Below are 26,981 nucleotides of genomic sequence, written 5' to 3'. Positions count from 1 at the left end.
GCTCACCTTAGGTAAACAAATACCTCATGTGGGGTTTAATCCACACCCTCCCTTACTTGTCACTGACTTTGTGTGGCTCTGATGTGGATATAAATTAAATTCTTCCCGCAGTGAAAGCTTCTGCCTGACTTAAAAATGCTTTCACTGATATTGCCTTAGCTTTCCTCAGGTGTTTGCAGGTGGATGAAGCTACAGCCTTCAGCCTTGTGCTTTAGCTATTTCAGTACAGTTAATAAGGCAATCTTCCTGTTTAGACACGGGTTTGGTTTTTTAACAATGTAACTTCTGCCTAAGCTCTCACTCCCTGGATTTCTCCCCCCCAACCTCTCACCCGGTATTTCCCCTTTAGCAGCTTGTCTTAAAGATAAAAAAAGAGAGATTAACTAATGGCCTCAAGAAGTTTTGCAGTAAGGGAAGGTCAGAGATGTGAAAAAAGGAAATTAAAAAGCAGATTTAAAAGAGCTCTTGTCTTTTTCCTGTCATTGTCTAGTATTTTCCTTTTTTACTGTTGCTTCTCATTACTGTTCAAAAATGTGAACTCTTACCAGGTGTTGGTCTCCGCTCAGCCATGCAGTCAGATTTCCACATTGGGATCTGTGAATCCTTTCTTCCCCTCATTCACCAGCACAGGCTTTTCTGTCCTCGTATGCCAGACTAAAATCTGAAGAAGCCAACAGAAGTCATTAGCTGCATCTCTTCACTGCACTAACAAATATTCTTGCACATTAAATCAATAGTGTAATTTAACCATCTACCCTGGAGCCTAATGGTGCATTCACAGCTGAAAGAAGGTTTGCATAAAACTTCATTTAGGCAGGCCTACTGCTATCCAAAACGCACAGCGCACAGAAATTACCCATTTTACAGTGTACTGTCTTGGGACATTAACCTGCTCCTTCCATGTTGTTATCAACCATCTTCCTCGAAAGGCTCATCAACCTTTTCAATGATGTAAGGCAGTTCCTTCATAACTGGAGAATCACATGCATGTTTCCCCATAGACCAAGTTCCTTACTCTGGTTCTTGGTTATCATGTTACTATATCCTTGGCCAGTGTGGAGTTATTTGCTAGGCTCAGAGTGGAAATGCAAATTCTTGCCACTTCAGGTGACATCATTGTGACTCGCGCATTAGAGGGAAGAGGCAGTTATACTGAGTATCACCAGCTGCTTCAGTCGTCACCGTTGCCTTTGGTTGTGTGAAGTATTAAAATGGATTTTTCAGTGCATCTCTGAAAATCCATTATTGGAGGGAAGACATTAGTCTGCTCTCTAACCTCGCTATCACTTCTTTTCGACTTTTAAATTCTTCTAAGACCCTGAAAAGATGTGAGAGTGACACTGATCTGAGAAGTACTTACTGCTGCTCCGGCTCTCTGTTGCAACCTCTGCTGTCTCAGAGCTGCAAGATGCAGGAACTAGTTACAGAACACTCCCTTCCTCCCACCTGCTCTGGGCTGTACACAGCCCTTTCATAACCCAGCAAGAGTCTACCATATCACCTCAAAAGCCCCATACACATTTCCTTTGAAATGCTGGCCCCACACTGCCATCCACTATTCTGCACCAGGTACAATACATTGCATCACTTTAAAGCCCCTCTCCAACTTGCTTAAAACAGAACTGAAGCTTCTACTAAAAGCTTCCCTCAGTCTTAGCAGCAAAGTTTAATACAGATCAACATCTGTGGAGGAGTACTGGAAAAAATATAAATTGCAGAGGTGGTCTAACATTTTTGGAGGCAGGGGGGAGTATTACAGGTAAATAGTTTCTACTAGCTGTGCTATACTGCTGGCACAGACAGTTCTGGAAGCTGTTTAAAATACTCTCCCTTCACTAGACTCAATTATACTTACTGCTTTGCTCCTAGAACCTGGATTGCTGGGAGCAGCTTTAACTCTTCAGAGCTACAGTTTCCTACTTCCCTTCACCTGTTCGCACTGGTATTTCCTACCTTGCGGGGGTTTCCCTCTTGTTGCTATGACAATACTCTGCACATTTAATCCAAGCATCTGCAAACCATTTCATACCCAGTGCCTGCTTTTCTGAAAAACGAGGGCATGTTCTGTTTCTAAAGGATGAAGAAAGCACTTTTCAAACCCTTCTGGTTAAACAGGAGCACCCCCACCTTCCCAAGAAGCTGTTTGACCGTATTTGTCTCTGATGTGAGCAGTCACCTCCTGTGTGGGGCTTAAATCTTGCCTGCTAATAATAAGGCAGTAGAGACCAACTGCTGTCTGGAGTCGGTCCAAAAAACCATTTCATCGCTCCCCCACAACCACTTCAGAGCCTGCTCATCAAAATTAGCCTTTATTATAGTCCTGCTCACCCACTGCAGCAACGCTGCTGCAATTACTGTGTTAACTTTCCTATAAAAAGGCAAAACCAAACAGGTCTGTACAAGTGGCTCTCAGTGCTATGCAAGCATCACCTACGGGCTCCTCATCCAACAAACAGAATGGATAAACCTTAATGCAGTCCAGGTGCTAGAAAAATCTTGTAGCCAATTCTGCTTTCCAGCAGAGGCAGATAAGAGCTCCCTCCACTTCTGACACATAAACACTCAACCCTGCTGATGGCCAAGGGCTGCACTCTGCCAGGAACGGGACTCACACTTAAACAGCTCTAACCACATACTCCATAAACAGAAGACCACAACTACACATTATTAGCTTTTCTTTAAACTGGATCCCACTTTTGCATTATTAAAGCCAAGTGCCAAAAAAGACAGTTATATTAAATTAACTAAAATGGACCAATTTTCAGAGTTTGAGGCTTGATACAGCAGCTTCTACCATTTTTCATGCTGTGTTCTTTAATGTGGGAGGGAGATCACCGTTTAGTACAGAAACACCTGCTTTTCCTGTCAGCCAATTGCTTGATTTTTTCCACAAGCAGTGTGTTTGTTTTATGCCTCAAGGAAGCTCTGGCTTGTGCAAAAAGTACAGCTTGCAAGGGAGTAAGCAGTGAGGGGGACCAAGTATCTGACTTCCCCTGAACAGTGGTTTCATACAGGTCACCTGAGGAGTCCCCTTTAAAAATCTCTACTACTGCAAAGCGCTTCCAATCATTTACAGCCTTGCCATTCAGAATCAGAGGACTCAAAACAGATCTAAGAGATTACAAGGATTCATCTCCATAGCAGCCTTCTTCATTGCCTTCTAACAGGAAATTAAAAAGCAAACGGGCAAGTCCACCTCCAATTGGAGGGGGTCACAGGATTTCAAGCACACAGACCCTCTGTGGAGGGTTTCAGTAATTGTTATTTGAATTGGAGACTATAGAACGTAAAGAAAAAGAGACACCAAGCTGAAACGACAGATTTGCTTCCTCTCAGCTTGTGCTAAACCAAATTTCTACAGGATCTCTTAGGCATCGTGGAGGCCCTCTTCTCCCTCTTCTCCTAGCACATCCATGGGTATAAAAAATAAAGATTGCTTCTCCATTCTCTTTCTTTTCTCGTATGTCGAGAGAATTGTGGCCACTGCTATCAAATGAGCCAGAGCTCAAACAGTAATCTTCAACTGTGCAATTACACCAACTTGAAGATTTGTGCTTTGTGATGGGTATTATAGGCAAAACATACAAGACCACAAGAGAAGAAAGGGTTACAGCGGTCTAATTTAAGCTATTGCAGCTGCAGCACAGATCTGAAGGTCCACCGTGGAGCAGTGCAGGCAGACAGTGCTGCAAAACCCGAACTACTCTGATGTAAATCACAGCTTTCAGCTGTGGTACAGGGGATGGCATTGGCAGAGCAGTTATGGTGACTAATCAGGACAAGACAAGGCCAAAAGAACCCTCCAAGTTCTGTGTGTCTGTCGTAAAAATCAACAGCTTGAGCACTGGTGTCTTCACTGGTGTGCGTGTGAAGCTTAACCAACAAAGTGCTGTCACATAGCAGCCAGGACACAGAACGCTCACCGCAAACCACTGGTCACAAACACACATGAAAAGAGGAGCCCAGTCTCAGGAACAATCTAACCCAAAAGAGGACAGATCTGCTCCATCCGTACCCTGCTGCTCAGCCGCTGAAAGGCAAAGAAAACAAAGAGCTCGTGAAGCCGATTCCCCTGCCTGCTGTATGTAGCACCACAGAATAAAATCAGGAGGAAGCGAAATACTCCTTTTCAAGCCTTCTTGCCTTAGGCTGACGTTTACCCTCTCTTCTGCCCATTCTGAGCCAGTTTTAGCTATTTTAGATCTGTGACATCACGAAGCAGCTGGTTCTGGTCTCCTCTTGCTGTGCAATTTCCTGGCTGCTGCTGGGCCCAAAGGCTTGGTCTCCTCCATATGCACAAGGAGTTACTCCCCTCCCAGAGCCAGTTCCAAGACCCATGGTAGCCACAGTGTTGGTGTGTGGTTCAGGTACTGCTGGGAGAGCTCTCTTTGCTCTCTGTTCTCTAGCCTGTGTCTGACAGCAACCGGTTATACCGACTGTGGCATTTAACAGTGCCCACACGCACCCTGCCTCTTAAGGCTCAGAGACAGCCATTCCCGGTCCAGCGCAAAGCTGCCAGCCGATTCCCTTTCACAATATCCACCTAAACACTGAGCTGCTAACCTGCAGATTTAATCTCAGATCTGACTCAGCCAAGAGATAAGGAGAGAGGAGGAATTACTACTTTTAGCCACCACTTCAATCCCAGTGAATTGCTACTGAGACCACCCAAGTGCACAAAAGCCTGTCTCACCCAACAAAACGTACCTATGCCTATCTCCCTGGAGAAACAAGCAGCTCCAGAAGCAGCCTCATTTCCAATGACCTTGTATTTTGTGGTCTGTCCTCTTGTGCCAGCCCGAGCTGCGGCTTTTTCAATAGCTGGGGCCACTCAAAGTCTCTCTCCTTTAAGGGCTCCCTGGTTGAGCACACTGCAGCATGTTTCCTCAGGTGTTAATAGAAAATGGGGAGCAGAATATGTCCCAGTTACATCAACCTTATGGGAATACAGAATCTCAGACCTCTATCCTGCGTCAGTGGATTGAAGAGAGTATGGCTTGCTTTGGGGGTGTGTGTGGGGAAATGCAGAAGCAGCAGAACACAGAAATACGTAGCACACTTGCAAAGCCTTGTTTCCTTACAACTCCAGTATAAACCTACCCTTCCCTCCTGATAAGGAGGGATAACTCTCTCCTTTCTCCTCAGCAATTAACATTGACTTCCTTAATTCTCTCCTTCATTTTGGGCAGTTCCCAAATCAAAGAAAATAAGCAGGATATATGTCTTTGGCCTTCTGCAGGAGTGTGCATTTGTGGGCTGAATTCTGATAAATATTACAAATACCAGCACTGCACACAGGAAAGGCAGTATTTTTGGAGAACAGATGTCTATGCTTATCTTACATACTTCTCTGATCCCTCCTTAATGACTGTATCTGAGCACATCATAATTTTTAATGTAAATCTCACTGCAAAGCAGGAGTATGGTTATGCTTAACAGAAGCAAACCATGACAACTGCTGGGAGCACACTAGCACAATGAGAAAGAAGTCTGTGCTTTGATCTCGGGGCAAGAGGACCCCAAACCATAGCCTACTTTTGTCCTTCTCTGCTGCTTGTCTGGACTCTCCTCCTCGTCAAACGGGTGAGCAAAACAGCAATTGGGAAATGGAGGATGCTGGCATCAGCTAAAAGCAGAAAGGCAAAGCTCAACCTGCAAAGCTGCACTCAGAGTTTGCCAGGAGCAGACAGCATTCAGTTCACAACAAGGACCCTTGTAAGATCCCCACAGCCTAGCCAAAAAAAGAAATGCAGTCTGCTTCAAATCCTGGCCAGTGATTCCTGCTTCCTCTCCACCTCTGACCTGCAGCTCTTGTGTGACAACACTGACACGGCAGCCTGTCTGACAGCATCATTTTTTTCCTCCTGCCTGGAAACAACCTTTTCCTTCCTCTCCTTCCTCCATGTGTTCCTCCACAATTGTCATTTCCTATCCCCAGCCTTTTAACACAGCTTCTTTCCAATAGTTATTTACAGCAGGGACAATATACCAAAGATTGCATAACTGGCCATGGCGTAAACACCCCTAATCTTCTGTACACCAGACTAAAAGCAACCTATGCATCTCCCTTGGCCTGTTGGAAACACACTTATTTCCAGCCAGTGCTTTCTTGTTAGCTAGCAGGGCACGCAGTGCCCAAGAAGAGAGATCTAATTTTAATCCAATCTCTTTTCCCACCCTTGGGAGACCATCTGTGTTATTTATTCCAGTGCTGGACAGCCATAACCACAGAAATGTAGATTTAAAAAATGAGGCACAGCAGGTATCAGATAATAAACAAAGTTGCTCCTCCCCCTCAGCTCCTCTTCCTTATTCCTGGACTCCTTGCCTGAGCGCTGCTAAACATTGAGATCCCTGTTTTTTCCGCAGCTGGGGGCTGTGGAGCAGTGCAGATGGAAAGCAGAGACAAAAGGTATTATTCAAAATTTTTTCCTATCCCAAAAAGGGATGAAGACCTGGATCCAACACTGGGTCTTTTGGCAGTAACAGCTTATTTGCAAAAAAAGAATAATCCTCCTGGGATAATTAAGTGATAAAGACTCCCTAAATCAGACTGGCTGGTTCCTATTACAGACAAAGGCATGACAGTGCTACACAGGGGACTGTAATCTCAGAGGGACCCCCTCCACACCTGCGGTGCTCAGTGGACCCACTCACAAAGCTTTCAAAAGCACTTGAGAGCACCTCCATTGCTGATGTGCTATGATTGATGCCTGTCACACTAACCAACATTGTCTCGTATCTCGCACGCTCCCCTGTCATTCCAGATAGATATCCATCTGTTGTTTCTCATCTTAGACTGGGAAGTCTTTAGGGCAAGAACCGTCATTGTGTTCTGAGTTTCTGTGTTATTTAGCACAGAGGGGTCCTGCTCCATGACCTGGTGGCTCCTAGGCAATGTGTACAGTCAAATAATTAGCAGTCATGTGACAGCAGTAAAATCCCCCCCTCAAATGAAGCTTTATGGAAGCTTCCTAGAGCTCAGAGCAATATCCCATGCATTGAAACATTTCTACACATCTCTGGCACAGAAAGATCCAGGTTATTGTGGGCAACTACAGCGATATTGCATAGACGTCAAGAGGGAGAAGGCAACTTTGCAATAAGGCAGTGATTGTGTGAACAGTCTTTCCCTGCAGCCAGGAAACACCATGGCTGGTACTCCTGGGTTACAGTTCGGATGGGTTCCAGAGGGCCAAATCTCATATGATGCTGGCTTATCACAGGAGTACCAGTACTCGAAAGCTCCCCTCAGGAATTTACATAAAGCAACTGACATACATTTCACCTATGGAGTTCCCTGCCCCAGAGGATTAGCAAGGCCACAGATAAGCCCATCTTGAAAATAATATTTTCTAGAGGTAATATAAGAAAGAGGAACAGTTACAGGGGAGAGAAGACTCCATATTTCAAGTGTTTGCCTACGGCAACCGCTAGCAGCCTGCAACCAAAAAAGATAACTGCCTTCTACACATTTTAATACATAATCACCCATTCCCAGCTCCCTTGCAACGGGGGTGTGCTCTCTTCAAATGCAGAGGACAAGTAACTGAATGATGGGGCTGAATGGGCTTTCTCCTACCTCTGGATCCTTACAGCCCACATATGAGAAAGAGACCATACCTTAGTGCAATTGGCAGCTTTCGGCTCAAGGTCATTCAAGGTCACTAGTTCCCGGAGCAGACTGCTCTCTTGGTAGCCTCCCTTCACTCCTCGCAGTTTGAAGTAAGCCTGAGATCGCTGGAGAATCAGTCTGAGGTTCACAGCAAACCCCGCCATGTCTATAGCAAAGGGGCGATGGGGGTCAAACACAGTTTTCCAGCCATAGACCTTCCCTGCAGCGTTCACTTTGGGTGACTCATAGCGCAAGCCACCGACGAAGGCTACTGGCCACACTGACACCTTTCTGGTGCTGCGCATCTGGAGGCAAGGAAAGAGAAGGGTATGGTGGATGCACACAGAAGGATCAGCTGCATGCGACTTCCAATACACAAACCAGCACCCCACCTTGCTCGCTGTCCTGCAGGAGACGAATGCCCCTGAGCTTCAGCACAAACCCTAGAGCTAAGGGCCTGGGTTAGGTTCCCAGGCACCCTCTGTGGCCACAGAGCTCATTACTCACCTGTACAAGGATGAACACCCTGGCTCTGGAGAAGCAAAGTGCTTTGGAAAGTGGCAACTAACAATAGCAATAGTAATGGATAGCCACGGAACCAAGCATGAGTTCAGCACTAAAAACAAAGCTGCCAATAATAAACGTAACCGAGATTCAGAGTGTTTTTTTGTCCAAAGGCCTTTAGAGCTGTGGGGCATCAGTCCTCCACATGGACAGCTGGGGAAACCAGGACACAGAGGAGGGAAGCACCTTGCCCAAGGCCACCTAGAAATGCAGGAATGGCCTATGTAGGAAGAAAGGTGCTTTCTCTGAAAGCTAAGGAGTTTGAGCTGCAATCTCAACCTATGAGCCACAGTAAGGCTAAAAGCATCTTTAGAGTGAGGCACTGCAGCTGTAGCCCACAACCTCAGGGACAGCTGAGAAGCGCAGCCTCTCCAGAAACTCCCAGCACGTAGGACGGTGCTTTGTAGCTGCTCCTGCTACCCAGCGGAACAACGCTGGATGCCTCTACTCCCTGTAGAGTCAACAGAAATAGATAGGAGCCATCAGGGGACACTTCAGATGCCTGCACTTGCCAATGCAGATGGTTTGAATGCCAGTCTGCCCGCTCACCCTCCCAGAGCCCTGTCCTGCTCTGCTGGCAGGCTCGGCCTCGCGTTCTGCTCTCAGCCCGGTCTCTTAGATCAGGGATCTCCCAGAGCTAATCTCATCACTGCTAATTACTGCAAACGAGACCAGAAGAGCTCTGGCACTTGCCCTTCTGCATTATACACATGCTAACAGCAGCCCCTGTCCACAGGGAACAATAGTGCGTCTTCTGCATTTCACAGCACATTTCATTGGCTCCATGTGACCTTAACTGCAGCTACAGATCAGAGAGGAGAAGCCTCTAAGAGCAAAGCACACGGGTGAAGGAAGGAACCCTTTCTGCTTTATTAATGTGTGGTGTCTGTCTCAGGATGCTGCCAGAGCCAGCCTCAAAGGGGACTGTGGAAGAAAGACATTCAGTCTGAATTTGCTTTCAGCTTTAAAAGCGTGTATATTCCTGTGGCTATCCAAGCTAAAGTGAAAGCCATCAGGGAGGGGAAAGGGGGCATGTATGGAGCAAATAAATAGGAGATCCCTGGTATGAAAACTGGCAACTGGTGGGGAAGGAGGCAATCCTCCTTTCTTGTCCCTTGCTGCAAGAGCTCGACCTCAGGAGAGCAAGGGAACAAGTCATTTCTGAGCTGGAAGCCAGGTGAGGTACAGTGTACCTGGCACTGTGAGACCATTGCATACCTGCAGACAGGGAAAGGCTCAGGAGTTCATTTAGAGCCCCAGCAGGAGTGGAACAAACAGCAAAGGTGGGAAAGCACGTGGGAACCTTCCCCTACTCAAGCCCGACAAGACTGTCAGGACATGCTGAAATTCAGCCTGCCATCACAGTTCCTGGAGCCGCAAACTTCCAGGCTAAGATCTCAGCCCCATCATCTACTTACAACAGCATGAGAGACCATCCGTCCCCTGATGCTGCAAGAGGAAGAGTTCCAGAGGGGAGTGCTGCACACATCTCCCAGCAGAGAGACAGCCCTCTCCAAGGCAGCGTGCGAAGGGCTCCGCTTTTCTGGGAGGAGAAGCAAGCACTGACAAACGCATGCTCCTCGCATGTGCGGCAACCCAGAGACAACCACATAGAGCATCTCTGAACAAGATGTCCTGCAAGCCTATGACTGCTGACACCATTCAGGCATAACTCTGAAAGGGCACTGCTACCTCAGCTGGGGATCTGTGCAGAGCAGGCACCAGCTTCTTCACAGCTACAGAATTTAACCAGTGGACACTCTGGGATGAGAGCAAACAAATGCAAACAGCAAGCAAGGAAGAGAAACCCCACGGACTCCTCAAACAAGAACAAACATGAATTAACAGACAGCCAAGTGCAATACATAGGGGTGATGGAGAAGAAAAGTGGATAACATCAGATCAGGAACCATCTGGAAATCTCCTCCAGGGTGGGGCATGGAAGGAGGATGGCTGAGGTCTCTTCTGCTAGGCACGTGCTTCTGCACAGGCATGTCGGACAGCAGGCAATGTTCCAACCCTAACAAGGCTCCCCATAGGGGAAGGCAGCTCCTCATTAGCTTCCTTTACAGTACAAACTATCTGCCTCCTGATCACATGCCACAGGATAAACTGGGGTTCCCGTTACTTCGCACAGGATGCCTTTGACACTGGGAAACACACACTTTGCAGCGCCGTAACCAAGCCCCAGAGAAAACTTCAGGACAGCTGCAGTGGGACCACTATACAGACAAGACTGATCCAGAGCTCAGGAGGGGATGTACACAGCATCTCCTCAGCTCAGTACACAGCATCTTTTACACCCCACGTGCTAATCTGCTGTGTTCAGCCAGTTGGGAGCCCCCCAGCAGGGTCTTACCTCCTCAAAGAGCTCCAGGCTGTAGGTGTTATCATCATCGGCAAAGTAAACAATCCCAGGCTGGCTGTTATTTTTGTTAAAGGTCTCTCTCAGCCATCTCAGGGCAAGGTTCCTCTGCATGGTCCCCCGGGGAATGCGGGGATCCCTCATGTCTCCCCGCAGCTTGTAGTTGCGGGGTGTCTCCACATTCAGGTGGGTGTAGTTCAGCCCCGTGTCCCGCAGCAGCCGGGTGATGAGAGGCGTGCGCCGCTGTGAGTCCTCCACCAGGATCCAGTGCAGGTTTGGCACGTGCAGGAGGGTGTTGGCCAGGCGCGTCAGCTCTGCCTTCTGTACGGGCCGGCTGTAGGTGGGTGTAATGACGTGGATGGTGGGAAGGGTGTCTGACCACGGGGGTGGGCGGGTATAAACATATTCTGTCCTCACCACCTCCACAATGTCCCGGTCCGACAAGCAGTATTCCTTGGAGTCCAAGCCTGCAGCGAGATCACGCCGGGAGTCACCACCATCATCTGAGCAAGGGTATGAGAGAGAAGAAAAAGCCGCATGGACTCAGTCCTGCAACACCCCCTGAGTGAGCCAGCAGGCTGCTTGCTAATAGCAGGTCACCCTCATGGTTTCAGAGGAAAGGAAACAAGCTCGGATGGAGGCTTTAATAAATAAGTACACAAATAAATAAAGGAATCAGGGACAAACACACATGAGAAAAGAAGTTCCTGCTGTTAGAAAACCAGCACCAAACAAGGCCTGAGAGCCCAGGACAATGCTGCAGCTGAGTGCTCAGAATAAGCAACTTCAAAAGGCACCCAGAAGAGACAGGCTTGTACAGCAATTGGATCTAGCTAAAGAAAATAGCAACATGGATTGACGAACCGTCATTCCTGAAGAGCTCCAGTGCTCTGGGCACCACGCTCAGTGGGACAGGACTCATGGCTCTGCACTCAGGCACTGGAGCACCTGGATTGGGAGGCAGGGAACTAACTGGTGGAAAATACCGAGTCAGTGAAGATCCCCCAACAACATCGTCTGGCCAGGATACTGCAGTACCCTACTGCTCTCCTGACAGGCCTGCGATGGGGCACAGAGAAGTGGGGAAAGACACACTTCAAATCCAGAAATGGAGAGTAGAAATTAAAGCCTGTAATTGTAGGTTTTTTCCTGCAGAGACTTTCACCTGCCTCTGACTAACCTCTCCTCAAAAAGACCCTACCAATCTCTGAACATAGCAGCCCATTCAGTAGTGTGGATGTGAACAATGAGGAGCATACATATAGGATACACTGATCCAAACATATAAAATCCTTGCAAAGAGAGACTTGTTCATGATCAGCTCAAGGGAAAAAAAATGTTCATGCACCTGTCACTTTTCCAGGGTGTGACTTTCACACTTTTGTACCACCATAGACCAGCAGGAGTACCACGGTCTACAGTTAGAACTGGTAGAGATGAAGGGGCACCTCCATTCAGGATATAAGCCAGCTGCTTTCTAGTGGGCACATAATACTTTGAGCCATAGATTTTGCAAAACCAGCTACTACCAGGAACTTCAGATGAGAAAGAACAGGAACAGACAGACATTAGATCTGACCCAGCAGGGTACTACCTATGTTTTTTTCATAGCATGTTACTCTTCCAGCAGCATAGACTTTGATACCAGCCCTGAACCAAATGAAGGCCTCGTACTCCATGGCATTGACAGAGGGAGGGTATATATCTAGGGGCAGGGGGACAGGGACAAGGTGTCCTGCACATGTTGGTACCAGGCCATATATAAGGCAAAGCACATCAGCATCACATAGCAGAGCTCTCTGAAAGCAGAGAACACTGGAATCAATTCAAAAATAAATATGCAAAATGCATTGGACACAGACACAAATGTAATTAGCCAGGACAGTGCTTGAGACAGTTTGCAAACCCCTGCAGGTCAAACCCTCAGCTGTAAATCCTGTCATGTGTAAGCACTGCCGTTCTGTGCTCACTAGTGTATAGACGCACATCTCTTTTTCAGCACCTGCTACCAAAGGATCTCAGAAATGCACTAAAAGAACAAAACAATTTCTCCCAAGAGCTTTCAGGTTGGTCTCTATCACCACTCATTTTCCACTGGGGGCTCAGAGAAGCAGAGGCAGAGGAAGTGTTTCACCAAGCTCGTGGTAAGTTCAGGACTGAGTCAGAGCAGAGCAGTCTCTGTGCTGTAACTTCAGTGTCCATGGGCATTCACAAAAACCAGCTCCTAGTTTTTAGGGCATTGAATCAAACTGGTATACAGACAGCGTATTCTCAGTAGTCTTTCAAGTCCTGTTTTAGAGCCCAGTAGATCCCTCATCCTCTGAAACACTGTCCACCTTCCAGAGGGGATCACAGTCATTTTTCCCTTAAGAACTACCCAAAGCCTTATGGGTGGCTGTCAGTCCTCCAGGGGGAAAGGTAAAGCTGCTCGGTACAGACTCTGAACTTCTGACAATTCAGACTGCACATCAGACTGTTCAGCAAAAGGGTAAGCAACTGCGGAGGATGGGTGCAAACATTAAAATGAAAAGGGGAGAGAATCTCCCAGAGAAAGGGACCAGAGAGGGAAAATGAGCTGGCTGCCTTCCCCACAGACAAGCCTCCCCATGCTGACCCGCCTGCCCTGGCGCTCAGCAGAAGGGCAGAACCAAGAATGAAGACCGCAGTAGGCAGCATGGCTTCTTCCAGCCCCCAAGAGCTCTCACAGCCCTTAGATATTGCTGCTATGCCAAGAACAGGAGAAAAACTAGGACCCTTCTGGCCAGAGAGGATCCCTCAGAACTTCCCGCATTCATCTGATTTGGGCCAGGGCTCTATTTAATGCTTTGTGTGACAGGTAGCATGGAAGCTGACTCTCTCATAGCATTGTAACTCCACCAATCAGGTGAGATGCTGGCTCTTGCCTTCTCCTTCAAGTGCAAGAGCACCAGTTTGCTGCTTTCCTGAGGACACTTAAAAAATGCTCTTTGCCTCCTGTCTCCCAGAGCAGCTGTCTCAAGTGGCAGCTTTGTTTCCTCTGCTCTCTTTTTTGCAGCTTTCCTGCTGGACTAACTTGTGTGCAGAATGCTGCAAAGGCCAGCAGGAAGGGACTCCCCTCTTATGGATCATCAGGGAACAAAGAAAAGCATCTTCCTTCAGTACTCTGGCTTTAGGCCATAAAGAGCTCTCCAAGTGCAGTAAGCATATCCCATGGCTTGGAGTTTGATGCCTCTGAAGAAACCCTGTAAGCACTGGGCTGTTCCTACAGCAGAAGTGGGGACGCTTCTGCATGAGCATGGACTGGGAGCTGAGATGAGCATGGCTGCCATGGAGAAATGAAATGAGAGAGGAGATGAGGACGAGGGAGGGATGCACAGACTTGGCATGGGCTGGTTTGATTTCTCTCACCCTTGTGCACTGCAAGCAGTGGAGCAATGGTGCTCTGGTGCCAGACGGTGATTAGTAGTGTCCAGGGCAGAACTATCAGCACGATAGCCAGGATGTCTCGTCTCTTCGGCATCTCCAAGACTGACTGGACCCACAGCTCCTCATTACCTGACAGTGAAAACCCCAGAGACAGAATAGCAGAGCACATGGAGAACAGAAATAAATGGGCAAGAAGGAGAAAGGACAGAGAGAGAGAACGCGAGAGAGGGAGAGAGCAGCGAAGGCGACACGACTCGTAGGTCTTACCAGTGCTTACAACCCACCCATTGCAGAAGCAGGTTTGGAGGGGCCTCGGCTGCTGAGACCAGGAGCGGGAGGATACTTCTACAGGACACTGCTGGAGCTGCCAGCAGGAACTTCAGGGACTCATTTGGAAGGAAACCTGCAACACAGAGCAAAGGTGAGTAGGCAGAGATAAGAACTAGGGAGCTGCTCCACAGAGTTCACAAATCCTCCTCAAGAAGAGCAAATCAAACTGGGGCAGTAAGCAACAGAATGCGTCCCACCCCTCCAGTGAGAAATGCCTCCTGTGTGTCCAGAGCCTTGCTTTCCTTTGCATCCACTTGTCAAGCAAGTCCCTTGCTTCAGCCAAGCAAAAGTTGCTCAGTGCCACAGCATCTGAACCATCCCCCAGCAGAAAAGGACCCTTCATCCACAAGCCAGCTAAAGCTCACAACACCACGTGCTAGGCCCAAGCCCCTAGGAGGAAGCAGAGACCATAATGACCACATTACCTGCCTGACACATCAGCAAGTGCTCTGACCCACCAGGCCCTCTCCCTCTGCCAGGCAGAGCACTCAGGGTGACTGCACCTACGCTCGTGGGAATACAGCTCCAGCGAAGCTAGTGACCCTGCATTTTGCCCGTCATTGTAATCCCCTCAGCTCAGACCATCCCGCTGGCATCTTTGATGCAGCCAGTTTTAACTCAGGCTTCCAATGGCCTGTTCAGGTTCATTTCTTCCATCTCAGAGGTGTTGCGACTGGAGTATATTGAACTGCCACAATGGCTTAGTTTGATTCAATACAAGCACATACAAGATTTAAGCAGACTGTATTTTATCCAAGTATCTTGGCAAGCAAAGTACATCACTTAGCAGGGACACACACAGTGGACAGTTTGCAAACATGGGTAGCAGTTTAGTACCACTGTTCCCATGTGGGGGAATGCATTAGCCCACTGCTAAAAGGGCTGCACTGCAGATAAGGGAGAGCCCAGAGAACACTGCAGTCAAAGGCAGGGAGCAGTCTGCTCTGGGGAAAAGCACTGATCTCCCACTGTATAGCCACTGGCTGGCTGGTCAGTCACTGCCACTGCAGTGCCCTGGAAACTATCCCCTCCTTAAATCAGAGGGGAGCTCCTCAAGCCTGGCCTGTAGATACGATGCTACTTTGCAAATGTTTTCCCCGAGACGCTTGGAGCTTGCTTTCTCTTGGTTGCATGGGGCAGTCATGGAGAGATCCAGGTTCAAATCCCTGATTAGCCCAATTTGGATTGATCTGAATTTCCCGTGGCCATGCCTTGACCACTGGGCTGTACAGTCAGCCTCTGGCACTGAGCCCAGTGGAAGACTTGAAGTGAAATGGCTCCAAGAACTGATGGGTTGTCCTTTTAAAGTGCAAGCAAGGGATATTCAAGTTGCTGGACAGAACCTGGTTCTTCCAAATTAGCACTTCAATCACAGAGGTATTAATTTACCAGGGAAAACAAGGGGTAGGGAAAACACAGGTTGGTCTTTGTCCTTAAAAGGGACATGTAAATGTCCCTCAACAAAAGTTTTAGCGAATCCATTTTTTTTCCACACATACAAAACCCCAACTCATCAAAAAATTTCCAGCCAACTCTAGCAAACAGCCAGTTCCACACCCAGAGGTCTCTCACCAGGGAGAGACCTGCCACCTCCCATACAAAAACCTGTGCAGAGATCACAGTGCCAGCATCTACAGAGCTGGGGACCCATCCTCCTCATGTGCATCCACCCTTCTCCAGCACCGTGCACAGCGGCAAAGCCTCACTCAGGAGACCCTCGTCAGAGGACGCAATCAGCAGATGTGCTGGCAAACTGCATTTAGGAAATGCAAGGACCCAGTGGTATGGAAGGAGGTTGTGGTGGATTGGGGCAAGCTGCAGCTAGTGAAGGTGATAAGAGGGAAGTCTTCTGGAAGGGTCTTCAGAGGAAACAACAACAAACCTCTAAACCAAAGACATCTGGTTCTATGGAAAGTAGGGTTTCCTGCAGTCAAGTGCAGGGACCCAGCAGGAAAAAGCTTTTCACAGCCCAAGGATATGTATGCTCTGTGCAGCCGGACACCCTGCAGACTTTCAAGGAAGCATCTCCCAGCAATGCAGATTTGTCCCTATTTTTTTCAGAACTGGAGAAAGAAGCCTCATCCAGACAAAATAAACCATGGAGGAAGAGGAGGAATTATTCTAGCAAACATCAGCCTTCTGCTGCATCCCTGTCCAGTTCTCAGAGCCAGAGAAATCCCGCTGGCCTAGCACTGCCAAAGCACAGTGCCCTCAGGGAAGAGCATCTGACCTCATCCTTGCTGTCTCTGCAGTTGCTGTCAGTGCCTGAGCAGAGGGCACTGAGCGCTGGCATCCTCTGAATCCTCTAATAAAGCCAGAACATGTCCCTTGAGCATCCCTGTAGGGCAGAGCTGTAAGGGGCAGCTCTGAAAAGACTGAACACCTTGCCTGGTAAAGTGCCTTTGCTGCAAATGCACCAAGGAAAGGACTCCGCCACTGGAGAGGGGGTGGGAGGAAATGACATGCTAAAAGAGCCACTCAGAGTCAATTCACAGCATCTGGCAAGCTGCCACAATGGGCTGGCATGCATCAAATGCCCCGTTTGTCAAGGGCAGCTTCCTCCGAACACAGTGCTCTTACCTCAAAGATGCCTTTTCCTTGCCTCCTGCCAGTCCAGACCCAAATTGTCAGCGTCCTCCCATAGAACAGGCTGACCCTGGGCTTCATATGATGGAGAATGGGCACCTTTGGGCTGGGGTGCTACTCTGATTTCCACTCTTTCAACACAGGGGAAAACAAGCAGGCTCCAACAATTTGTGCATTGGTCTCTTCAGGATCGATTCCTTTTAATTAGCTACAGAGCATTTAGCAGCTCCCCGGTCAATCATCTGTCACTTTGGTGCTCCAGCTGCCGAGGGCCAACACAGCCCACTTGTGCCCCAGCAGAGAGCTGTCGGCTTTGCTTTGCAGCTCTGCTCAGGCTGGCAGCAGAGAGCTCCCGGGGACAGCGCTCTCTGCCGTGGAAACACTTCCTCCCCATGTCCTCCTGGGGCTGGCTGAACGCTGAGCTCCATTGGCATCAGCAGTTGTGGGCTGCAGATGTGAATCAGATACCCCACACGCAGTGGCTGTAATTAATGTTCCCTTCCCTATATACAGCGCACTCCACACGCCCAAAGGGACACAACCCCAGTATGGATCTGAATCGCAGATGGCGATGGTCGGCTGGGGGAGAACATGGAGCCACAAACCACAGCCTGACCCCCAGTTGCTGACCCCACGCTTCTGCACACCGAGCTGCCTGTCGGCATCCATGGTGTACCATGTACTCTGCTCTGCAGCAAAGACATTTGCTCACAGTTAATTCCTGAAGCGATTTGATTTTATTGATGACCCTGAGAAGCCTGACTGAAGGACATCGTAAGAATTCACTTGGGGCTGCTGTGAGCACTACAAAATCTGGATCCAGACAAAGTATTTCAAGTGTGTTCCCTCCCAACACGCAATTGAGGGCCTCAGTGCAGGGTGATGCCAGTTCTCAGCCATGCTCCCACCTCACCATCACATGTTGAAGCTGCAAAAGGTGAAATCCATTTTCTCCTGTGAACAACATCAGCTAGGGAATACGTGGCCGCCCACGATTTTACACTGCTGGTGAGAGAAGTCACAGCTTCACAGCCCAAGACAGAGGGCTTTCCCCACATCCAAAAAAATCCCTCGCTACCAAAGCCAAACGATGCTTTTTGTTGCTGTTTACTGCACAAGTGAGGCTAGCCAAAAATTAGTCTGGGGAAAATTATGCTCCTCTTCAAGGCATTCACTCTACCCCTGCCCCATCATAATACCACTCTCCTTTTCCCACTGAAAATGTTCAAAACAAAACCTGGCTTTGTTCAGATTGTCAATTTTAGGCTTCTGCTATCTCCTCCTCCACAGGGAAAAGAAGGAGGAGGAAGAAATTTAAACATGAATTAGTTAAAAAGATCAAACTCTATTTTCCACTACAGAAAGTATACTTTCTTTTTTCAGTTTTGAAAAATCAGGCAAAAGATACAAATCACCAGCTCAAATGTAAGCGATTTGGGAGTTAAAATACTTCTAAAACAAAGGTGTTTTGCATAGTTTGGAAAGACTTTCCTTGGCAGAAATGTATTTTGACATGCTGCAAGCAGAAGGGCTATGCCACATGGTGAAAGAGATTTCACATCCTCCGGCAGAGGGCAATGGTGTCAAGGCATGACAATATTAAAAGGGCACTCATCTAATAAAAAAGCCTTAATAAATCCTGGAGCCACGTGTTAGTAACATGCTGGATTATTAAACACTGAAGGTTCTTTTTTTAAATCAAGTTAATTGGCGTCAGCTCTGACACCGTAGGAAACACTGATTTGATCTGCAATCTGGTTTATAGTCAGTTTTACCTTCTTTCTTCCTTTGGGGCTGATCAGCCCCAGCGTCATTACTCCTTGGTTTTCCCACATTGAACAGAAGTGATTTAGAACATGTTAAACTAAAGAATTGCTTGAGTTGAATTTGTATATGTACATAAGTCATTGGAGTAAAAATATTGTCTAGATGTAAGAAAAACACACACAAAAACCCCAAACAAACATACCAAACACTTACTTGTATTACAAAACAGCCAGGAAATAACAAACAAACACAGCCGAATTCTACAACAAAAGCTTTACAAAGAAAATAAACACTCATGCTTCAGGATACGAAGTATATTCTCACTAATAGCTTTTCGCCCTGGGCAAAGTATCCCCTAAACCTAAACACAGGGTTTCTTTCACCTTTGCAACAGCAACTGGTTCTGATCCCTGCTGAAAAATGATGCAGGAGTGGCACAGGCCAGAGCTGGCCCCTCCACTCAGCCCACTTCAATCCACTAAGCAGCTGGACCACAACCCCTGCGACCCAACAAACCCTTTTGAATTTACATCCAAGTTCACACACCTGAGCCAGTCGTCTCGCACAGAAGACGACTGCGGGCACGTGAGCGCAGCACTGTCATGCCCACTTTTCAGATGAGGAAACTGAGGCACCGGGCAATTACGGCTCTCCCTTGCAATCACACAGCACAGCAGACACTGGGGACAAGGGCTCTGTCACTGGGCTCCCCCCGGTCGCATGCAGGCACACCGGTGGCTGGCTCCAGGTGCTCCATACGCAGCCCTGCTCCTTTCCACACCGCGTGGCAGGGGACAGGCATGACAAGCCTCTGTCTAAGATTTTGGTATTTGGCAGAAAAGGCTTGTAAAGCACAGGCTAAAAATAAAGGTAGTAATAAAAGCCTCTTGCTCATTAATTACTCCGTAAGCCATTACTGCCTAAAAACCCCGTAACTTTAATGGGGGCTATTATAAGTATAGTAGCCAAACTGTGGAGCTAATTACTGTTTAGTTATTAAGCAGAACATAGCCAGAACTGAGTAATAAGCACGCAGAATTGCTTGTTCTTCGAGGATTTAATCAGGGGTGCGAACTTCAACCTCAGAGTCTCCCGACTCACGGGAGAAAAGGACAGAGGCTTTGCAGCCCAGGGCTCCCAGAAGGCTGCATGCTGCCGCAAGGGGCAATGCACCATCCTCGAGCTACAGCTGATTTGTACAATGCAAAGCTCGAATTGCAAGTCAAGAAAGGGAGTGAGAATGATTCAGAAATGTTTCAGACCGCCGTTACCAATCTGCCAGCTAGAGGAGAACCGGATTCATCCACGGGAATCAAAAATGTTGAGCCAATGCAGACTGGGTCTGTGATGGAGGGTGATGGTTTGCATCACCTCTTCATCCAGCATTTGTTTCCTTCTTTTAAAAAATTAAAATAATTCCTGTGGCCAAAAATAGAGAAATAATGTGTTCTTCTTTTTTCTTTCTTTCTTTTTTTTTTTTAAGCACAAAACCCAGAAAATTCAGAAATTTGGAAAAGCCTGGAAAAGAAGCTTGATTTTAGGAGGCTGTTTTTCCACTCGATACTGTTGTCCAGCTTCACCTGCAAACCCTAGTTCTGTCACTACACTTGCCTTGGCTACATACACAGGGGCCACTCCTCGTGTTTTCCAAGCTGTTAGAGAAACTGAGGCATAGAGATTGCAGAATTTCCCCAACCTTGCAACAGTTGAAGCAAAACCTGACCTACTCTCCCCTTCCAGTCCTGAGCCCCTGAGCCCTGTTGCAACAAATGGGATCAAGAACACAGATTATCTCACAGAGAAAAATAGTATTAACCAAGCTTCTCAGAACAACACTTAAAATTTAAAGCAAGCATGAGCAAAGTGGATCAAGGGAGCTCAACACAAGCACAATTAGCTTCTGTAACTTCTTGCCACAGGATACTAAGAAGAACAAGAACTTAACAGGATTCAAAAAAGGATTAGTTGTGTATGTGAATAAACTGCATATCCAGAATTAGAATGAACCACCCACCAGTTTGGCAAACATATAAACCCTTGAGTTTTGGAGCTTCAGCCAAATTTTAACAAGCATCAGAAACTTTCTCTTCTCCAGATTAATCTTCCCCCCATGCTGCTCCAACTCTGCAGACACCGGTAGAGGTGGCCAGAGCTAGAAACAGGACAGGAGATGTGATGGCACTGCTCTTATGCTGACTACACTGCCTAGTCCCAAGATTTCACTGCTTCCAACAGCAAGGCAGATCTGTTAAATCCTTAAAAGATTTAATGCATTGTCCTAAATGTGTTTGCTTTCTTGTACAGGTTCTTACACTGCAATCATCACCACAGTGCCCAAGTGCTGTCCGGGATTTCTCGAAGATCCTTAGCTATGGCCACTGCACTTCCTTTCCTTGTTGCTCCAAAGACACATAGGGGAATGCCTTGGAAGGGGCAAGTATCCTTTTATTACAGTGCTTTTGAAGAGGGTTGAACCTGGGCTTTGCAATCTTCTTGTGATAAGCAAGGCAGAAGCAAAAAATGTGTCATGCACTTGGCAACAGAAAGTGGCAAGGCTGATGTGGATCCTTGGTGCCTGGGAGAATCTCATCAGGCTCGGCCTGGCCACACAGGAAATCCTGTCTGTCGTAGAGGCAGCGCTGCCCTTACTGCTTTCAGAGGATGCACCGGTCTATCAGTCAGGATTGGCAATGCTTGGTCCAGACTCCCTCTCAAGCCAGGAAAGCTGTGGGTTGACTCAGGTCCTGGATGAGAAAGCATTTACAGCACCCAATACTTCTTGATAAAGGGCTGCACTTCACACATGGTTTTTAAAAAGCATCTCCATCGAGACGAAAAGCCGTTTCACTTACAACCCACTTCCAAAATAGAAAGACAACCGGGAGTTGTTTTCTTAGGGGAAATGCTGTTTGACCCATGAAAAGCTGTTTGACTTTCTTTAAGGTTGCTTGTGGGTGAGCGCTGAATGAGTGCTGGGAAAAGAGTGCTCCAACAATTAGCTCACTTAAGGGCTTCTCCATCAAGTCTTCTCGAACTGGTGACACGATGATACCTTGAGTTATCCCTTTTGCTCATCTAAGACACTGTCAACATTGTCGGAGACAGACATATTTCCAGACTCTCTATTTCCACCTCCGTGGTCTGCATTGCACTGAATATTTTGCGCACCGCTGACTTCCATAGATTTTAAAAAGTGACACTAACAAAGGATGACCCAATTTCAACATGATTGGACTAAATTCCACAGCTCCATAATAGGGTTTGCATACGCTTTGTCCAAAGGGTTTGAAGACACATGCTTCCGCGTGATTCCTCATGTAAGAGAGGCGGCAGGCCATAACAACCAAGCCTCACCTTTCCAACCAGCAGGCCAGTGAAGGCCACTGTTTCAGGATCTGCAAGACTGAATCATTGAGCCAAACATGTCAAGCTAACACCAGGCTCCCTGTGGACTTGCCTTTCTCCCTCTACCCAAGGAAGCCTAACAAGTTGAACATGCGTAACATAGCTGGGTGATGAAAGAACGGACATGGCTGTCAGAAGAAAGACTGCGACGCTTGCTAATGCTGTAGTAAGATTATCTCACCACCACACAGTTCACAGCTTTTGTTGTTAGTGGCTGAGAGAAGTCCCAGGCTTTTCTATACTGCCTAAATGCAGGGTGTGGGATTCCATGGGTGCATCTGAGAACCCCGGGCTGGTGGGATATGCTGGGGGCTGCCTCCCATCACACTGGCACCTGGGAAAGTTCACAAATATGACCATCAAATACGAAGAGCTGTGCCCAGCAAGCCACGAGCCCTAATTTTATCTCCCAGCTGGCTCTGCAATATGTTCCCAATTCCAGACCTGGAGATGAGACTGCTCACCTCCCACACACTGTTGCCTCTTGACTCGCCAGGGAGATGAGGCCGAGGGAGTGCAGCAGGGCCCTCCACCCCGCTCAGCTGCAGGTCAGGCCCCACAGCACATGGCACACACCTTTCAGCATTAGCTGGAAAGCAGCTCACCAGCTCCGTACCTGAGACCTGGCTTCATAGCCATCAGCACTTACTTTTAATTACTGAGCTCTTCCCTTTTTCACCCCTGAAAAAAAATAAATCCTCCTCTATTTAAAAAGAGTTATTAATAACCTGATTCTAATGCATAAAAAACGGGGAAAAAAGAAGCCTTGCAGAGCTAGTGAGCAAGCTAGCCCTCTCCCACTGCAGCAAGCCACCACTGTGCACCTTAAACACCTTAAAAAGGGATTTAGTTTTCAAAAGCATATTTTTTCTTTTTTTCAATAGCAAACATCAAGTATCTTAAAGGTGGGTTTTTCTGAAGGCTGGGGAAAAAAATATGCAGGCATCCAAATTCTCCATTACTTTTCAAAACACCAGCTGTTGTAAGCACAAGTCCCTGAAGACGCCACTGAAGTAAAAACTGCTTTGCAGGAGCTGTTGTCAGAGTTGCTTGATAGTGTGCACATGTCCAGGCTGAGAGGTGCTCCAGACAGGCAGCGATGAGCATCCATTGCCATAGGAGCACAACGGTGCTGTTCCCGCTTAGGGGAGGCAGAGTGCTCCTAGCACGCTGCAAATTCACACGTGGCGTCTCCTCCGCACTCCTTCCCACAATGCCACTTCCAACACGTGCTGCTCACGAGGCAGCTGTGGACGCTTGGAATTAGTTGCTTTGTATTTCAGAGGCACTAAGAGCAGCCATGCAGGTAATTTGAGCTGAAGAGCTTCTGGGCTATAAATTCACATGTAAATTTCTGCCATATTGCAAACTACCTTTTCACTGCAGACAAGCCTGCAACAGGGCCAGGGTTCCCAGGTTAGCTGCTGCACCCTACTCAAGCAGCCTGTTCAAGAGTCCTTGTTGGCTGCTGCCCGAGCAACAAACCCTCCAGCATCATAGCATACCCCAGTGCTGCAGAAATATATTTATATCGTAGCAGCAGTGCTTGGAGGGACAGGGCCATTCACTGAGTCACAGAAGTATTTCTCGCAGGTTTTATCTCCCATGGCCTTGTGGGACAGATCTAGCAAACATGCAGCATGGCACTCAGAGCTCTCTCAGCTCCCTGTTTAGCAGTCGGTCAAAAAATCATAGACAAAACCATTACACCAACCTACAGAGAAACCCCCCAGCTCCCATCCCCATTAGATGGCTTCTTTAAAGAGATGAGGCTCAAATCCTAAGCCCTGCTCAGTGCTGGGTGGTCAAACAGGGCATAGAGAGTCCAACAGCCTGTGACCTCTGCAAAAGGCACTAATGGGACTGAAGGATTAACATCGATTCTTTCATGCTACAGCATGGAAAGGGAAGCGGGGGGATCCGGGATGATAAAGCAAACACCCAACTGTAATTCAGCAGCTTGCAACACAATCAATCGCCGCTTGCAGTTCTGCAGTCCATTAGCACAGCCACAAACCTACACAACCTTCTCATTGGAAACAGGAAGGTCATTTTAAAATTACCTCCCTTCGATTTCTGGTCACTGCCAAAATTTGGCAGGGTCTCCTAACCCTACTGTGCCTGCTGAAAGGAAGCACACAGGGCTTCCCATGATGCACTCATCCTTCTTCCCTCACCTCCTTTCTCCACAGTGAACACAGAGGCTTTTGCCTGCCTGGGAGCCTTTGACATGTCAGAGTAACATGGCCCATCTTCCATTTGAGAGGCATTTAGAAGGGAATGATTTCTTTTCTTCTACTAGCATAAAACCCCCGTATGCCAATCCAATAAACCCAGCGCTATTCCAGCATTGCCCACAGAGGTGGGATTGGGCTCTTAGTTTGTCTCGTAGTGGGAAAAGCATGGGCTAAATCTACCAGTTTGTCCAGCTTCCAATATAAGCCTGGTTCTGACTCTGGCTTCCCCCGTGGCTTAGTTGTTTTGGCTCACCTGCACCTCAGCTTGCTCTAGAGGTGAGATGAAAATAGCTGCCTACTTTTGGACAGGAATCACAAGGCTCAAGTAGCTCACAGGCTAAATACAGAAATGGCACAAGCACTGATGCCTGAGGTGCTGGCAAAGCGCAACTCACACCAATCTGACGGCCTGGTGTGCATGCCTGGGGAAGGTCATTTCTCCTAATTTTAGAATCACCCAAGGGCCAAACCCAGCCCAGATCTTCTTCATATGAATGAGAGACAGAGAAGCCAAACAAAAGCTGGAGACAGAATTAAGCCAACAGTTTCACAGCCCAACTCAAAAAAGCAGTGAACAAGCAGCCCTCACAGGAAGACAGGCACCTACGAGTGCCTCTCCCTGCTGCCAAGCTCCTCAGTATCACTCACCAGCCCCTGCCATTTCCAAGAGCATCTTCATCACTTGCAAAAGCTTGACCTGCTCGGCCAAGCACCATCCTGCCACCAAACTAGTTGGGACATAGGGAAGTATTCCCTGTGGTCTGCAGAGTGTCTCAGCACCAGGGAACTCTGATCTACAAGTGACTGAAAGCATGCACATGTAATCTGACACAGAGAGAGATGAGAGATGCAGACATGGCTGATGGACAGACAGACTCCCCTGCAGGGTTTTACTTGCAAGGTGAGGAGCGAGACAAGCCCTTGGGGAGCTCTGAGAAACTGGAGGGTTTTGTAATGGCTGCTCTAAGAATACTGTAATCATGCAGTAATTACGGTGCATCTCAAATCAACCAGGCAAATTACATCGTTATTATTACAACTGTCACCAACCTTGCATGGCAGGGACAGAGAGGCAGGCCATCCCTTGCCCAAGAAGGGAACAGTGTTAGAGTATCAACAGAGCTACAGCACAGACCCATCACACTCCCCTCAGGCCTGTCCAATCCATGCAACGGCAACCTGGTATCTTCCTCAAGTGACTAGGACCACATCTGTACTTTCCTAGGCTGTATCTCAAGGTACAACACTTAATTAGTCAGGTTGATTTTACCTTTTTTTAATTAAACAAGTATCTTCAAGCACAAGAGCAGCCCTTGTCATTTGATTGGAACTGTCAGTCTTTCAAATGTCATTCCTACAGATGACTAATCTTTGAAAACAAGTTACTATACTCTTTGACTCAGTTGATAATGAGCCAGAGCAGTAATGATGGTTGAGACAAAGAGGGAGAAATCAGTGCTGCCTGGACTCAGGAGGGCTCAGTGCTGCACGTGGCCCTAAAGCCTTTTTGCAGCTTGAGGGACTGGGGCTTCCTGACAAATGCAGAATGCAGGCTATGAAAATGGGGGATGCGGCACGTCTGTGAGGACATCTTGGCACACTTGCTCCCCCAAGTCACTGTCATGTTGACAAAAAAGAGAAGAACTTCCTCTTTCAGTCACTCAATGTGTTGGTTTTCTCAGTACAGAGTGAAGACCTCATTTCATTCTGCCTCCTCCGCAGGCTCCCTTTTGAACAGGTTTCCCTGGACTCCCTGATCCTCCATATTCCCACATCTACCCAATGTCACACTGCTTTGGGAAGCATCCTAAGATTTACAAGCTGAAAGTGCACCATAGTGTTAGCAGCAGGGGAGTGCCTGTGCTGATCCCAACCAGAATGCGAACACTCGCTTACTCCACAACCCCTTTGCCCCCACAGACTGGGGCCTCAGCCCTGGATTGCTGCATAGGTTACAATTTGCTCTGTAACAAGAATGACTCAGGCTGTCAGATAAGTTATTAACTTCAGCAGCCAGAGTCTCTTCTTATTAGTGTTATGGTATGAGATGCCTGGGTGAGACAAAAAGGACTGCCAGGCAGAGCACAGAGTGCACGAGACAGCGATGAGAAATAATGCTGGCAGCATTATTAAAAGATAAATTGGAGGAAGAAAGGAGTTGTATGTGTGGGGTGACAGCTTCAGAGGATTGTAACAAATCCTTTGCCACCAGGGGCTTCACAGCTGTCAAATTCCCCAAAGCCAGGGGACAGGGCAGTGGCAGGGAGACAGCTTAGGTCCCCCTGCTCCACAGGTCAAAGCATCCCTTCCACACACGTGTCCTGCTAGTGCAAAACCCCAAAAGTATTCAGCAGCAATAGGTTTATGGCATGCAATGTTTTCCTGACCCCAGTACCTCTTCACATGATTACGGCGACAATAATCCCAGTATCCTCACAATGCCATGGATAGTTACTCCTCCACAAAGGGCAGAAATTGGTAGCTCCCCCTCCTACCATCCTTTGGGCTTTATTTATAGAAAGGCACCTTTTATTGCCATTTTTGCTTCTTCCTGAGGCTAGTCTGCCAGGCTTGAGGCAGAGATAGTATCTACACCTCCAGGATCCAGACAGCTCCACCTTGCTGCCAAGAGATTCATCTCAGAGTAATTTTATTCACAGTTATGCCTGCCAGGCCCCCTTCTCAATACTCTTGGCTGAACACTGGC

The 26,981-nt window shown here is 47.7% G+C and overlaps 1 protein-coding gene across 3 annotated transcripts in view; it reads right to left on the bottom strand.

The window, feature by feature from the left end:
- Positions 1-26,981, bottom strand: part of B3GAT1 (beta-1,3-glucuronyltransferase 1) — a 40,260-nt gene that overhangs the window by 3,591 nt on the left and 9,688 nt on the right. The window contains exons 2-6 of one of the 3 annotated variants that reach the window (XM_076358702.1): positions 14,217-14,352; positions 13,932-14,078; positions 10,539-11,047; positions 7,624-7,920; positions 546-661 (exon numbers count right to left, since the gene is read on the bottom strand). In XM_076358702.1, coding sequence (XP_076214817.1) covers positions 575-661; positions 7,624-7,920; positions 10,539-11,047; positions 13,932-14,043 — 1,005 coding nt within the window. In that variant the 5' untranslated portion in view covers positions 14,044-14,078; positions 14,217-14,352 and the 3' untranslated portion in view covers positions 546-574. The remainder of the gene's footprint in view (positions 1-545; positions 662-7,623; positions 7,921-10,538; positions 11,048-13,931; positions 14,079-14,216; positions 14,353-26,981) is intronic. The other 2 variants (XM_076358701.1, XM_076358703.1) reach the window with 2 other exon arrangements.

This window comes from Aptenodytes patagonicus, chromosome 23 (genome assembly GCF_965638725.1).
Source record: "Aptenodytes patagonicus chromosome 23, bAptPat1.pri.cur, whole genome shotgun sequence".
Taxonomy (NCBI): domain Eukaryota; kingdom Metazoa; phylum Chordata; class Aves; order Sphenisciformes; family Spheniscidae; genus Aptenodytes; species Aptenodytes patagonicus.
This window is presented reverse-complemented; position numbering and strand designations above follow the sequence as displayed.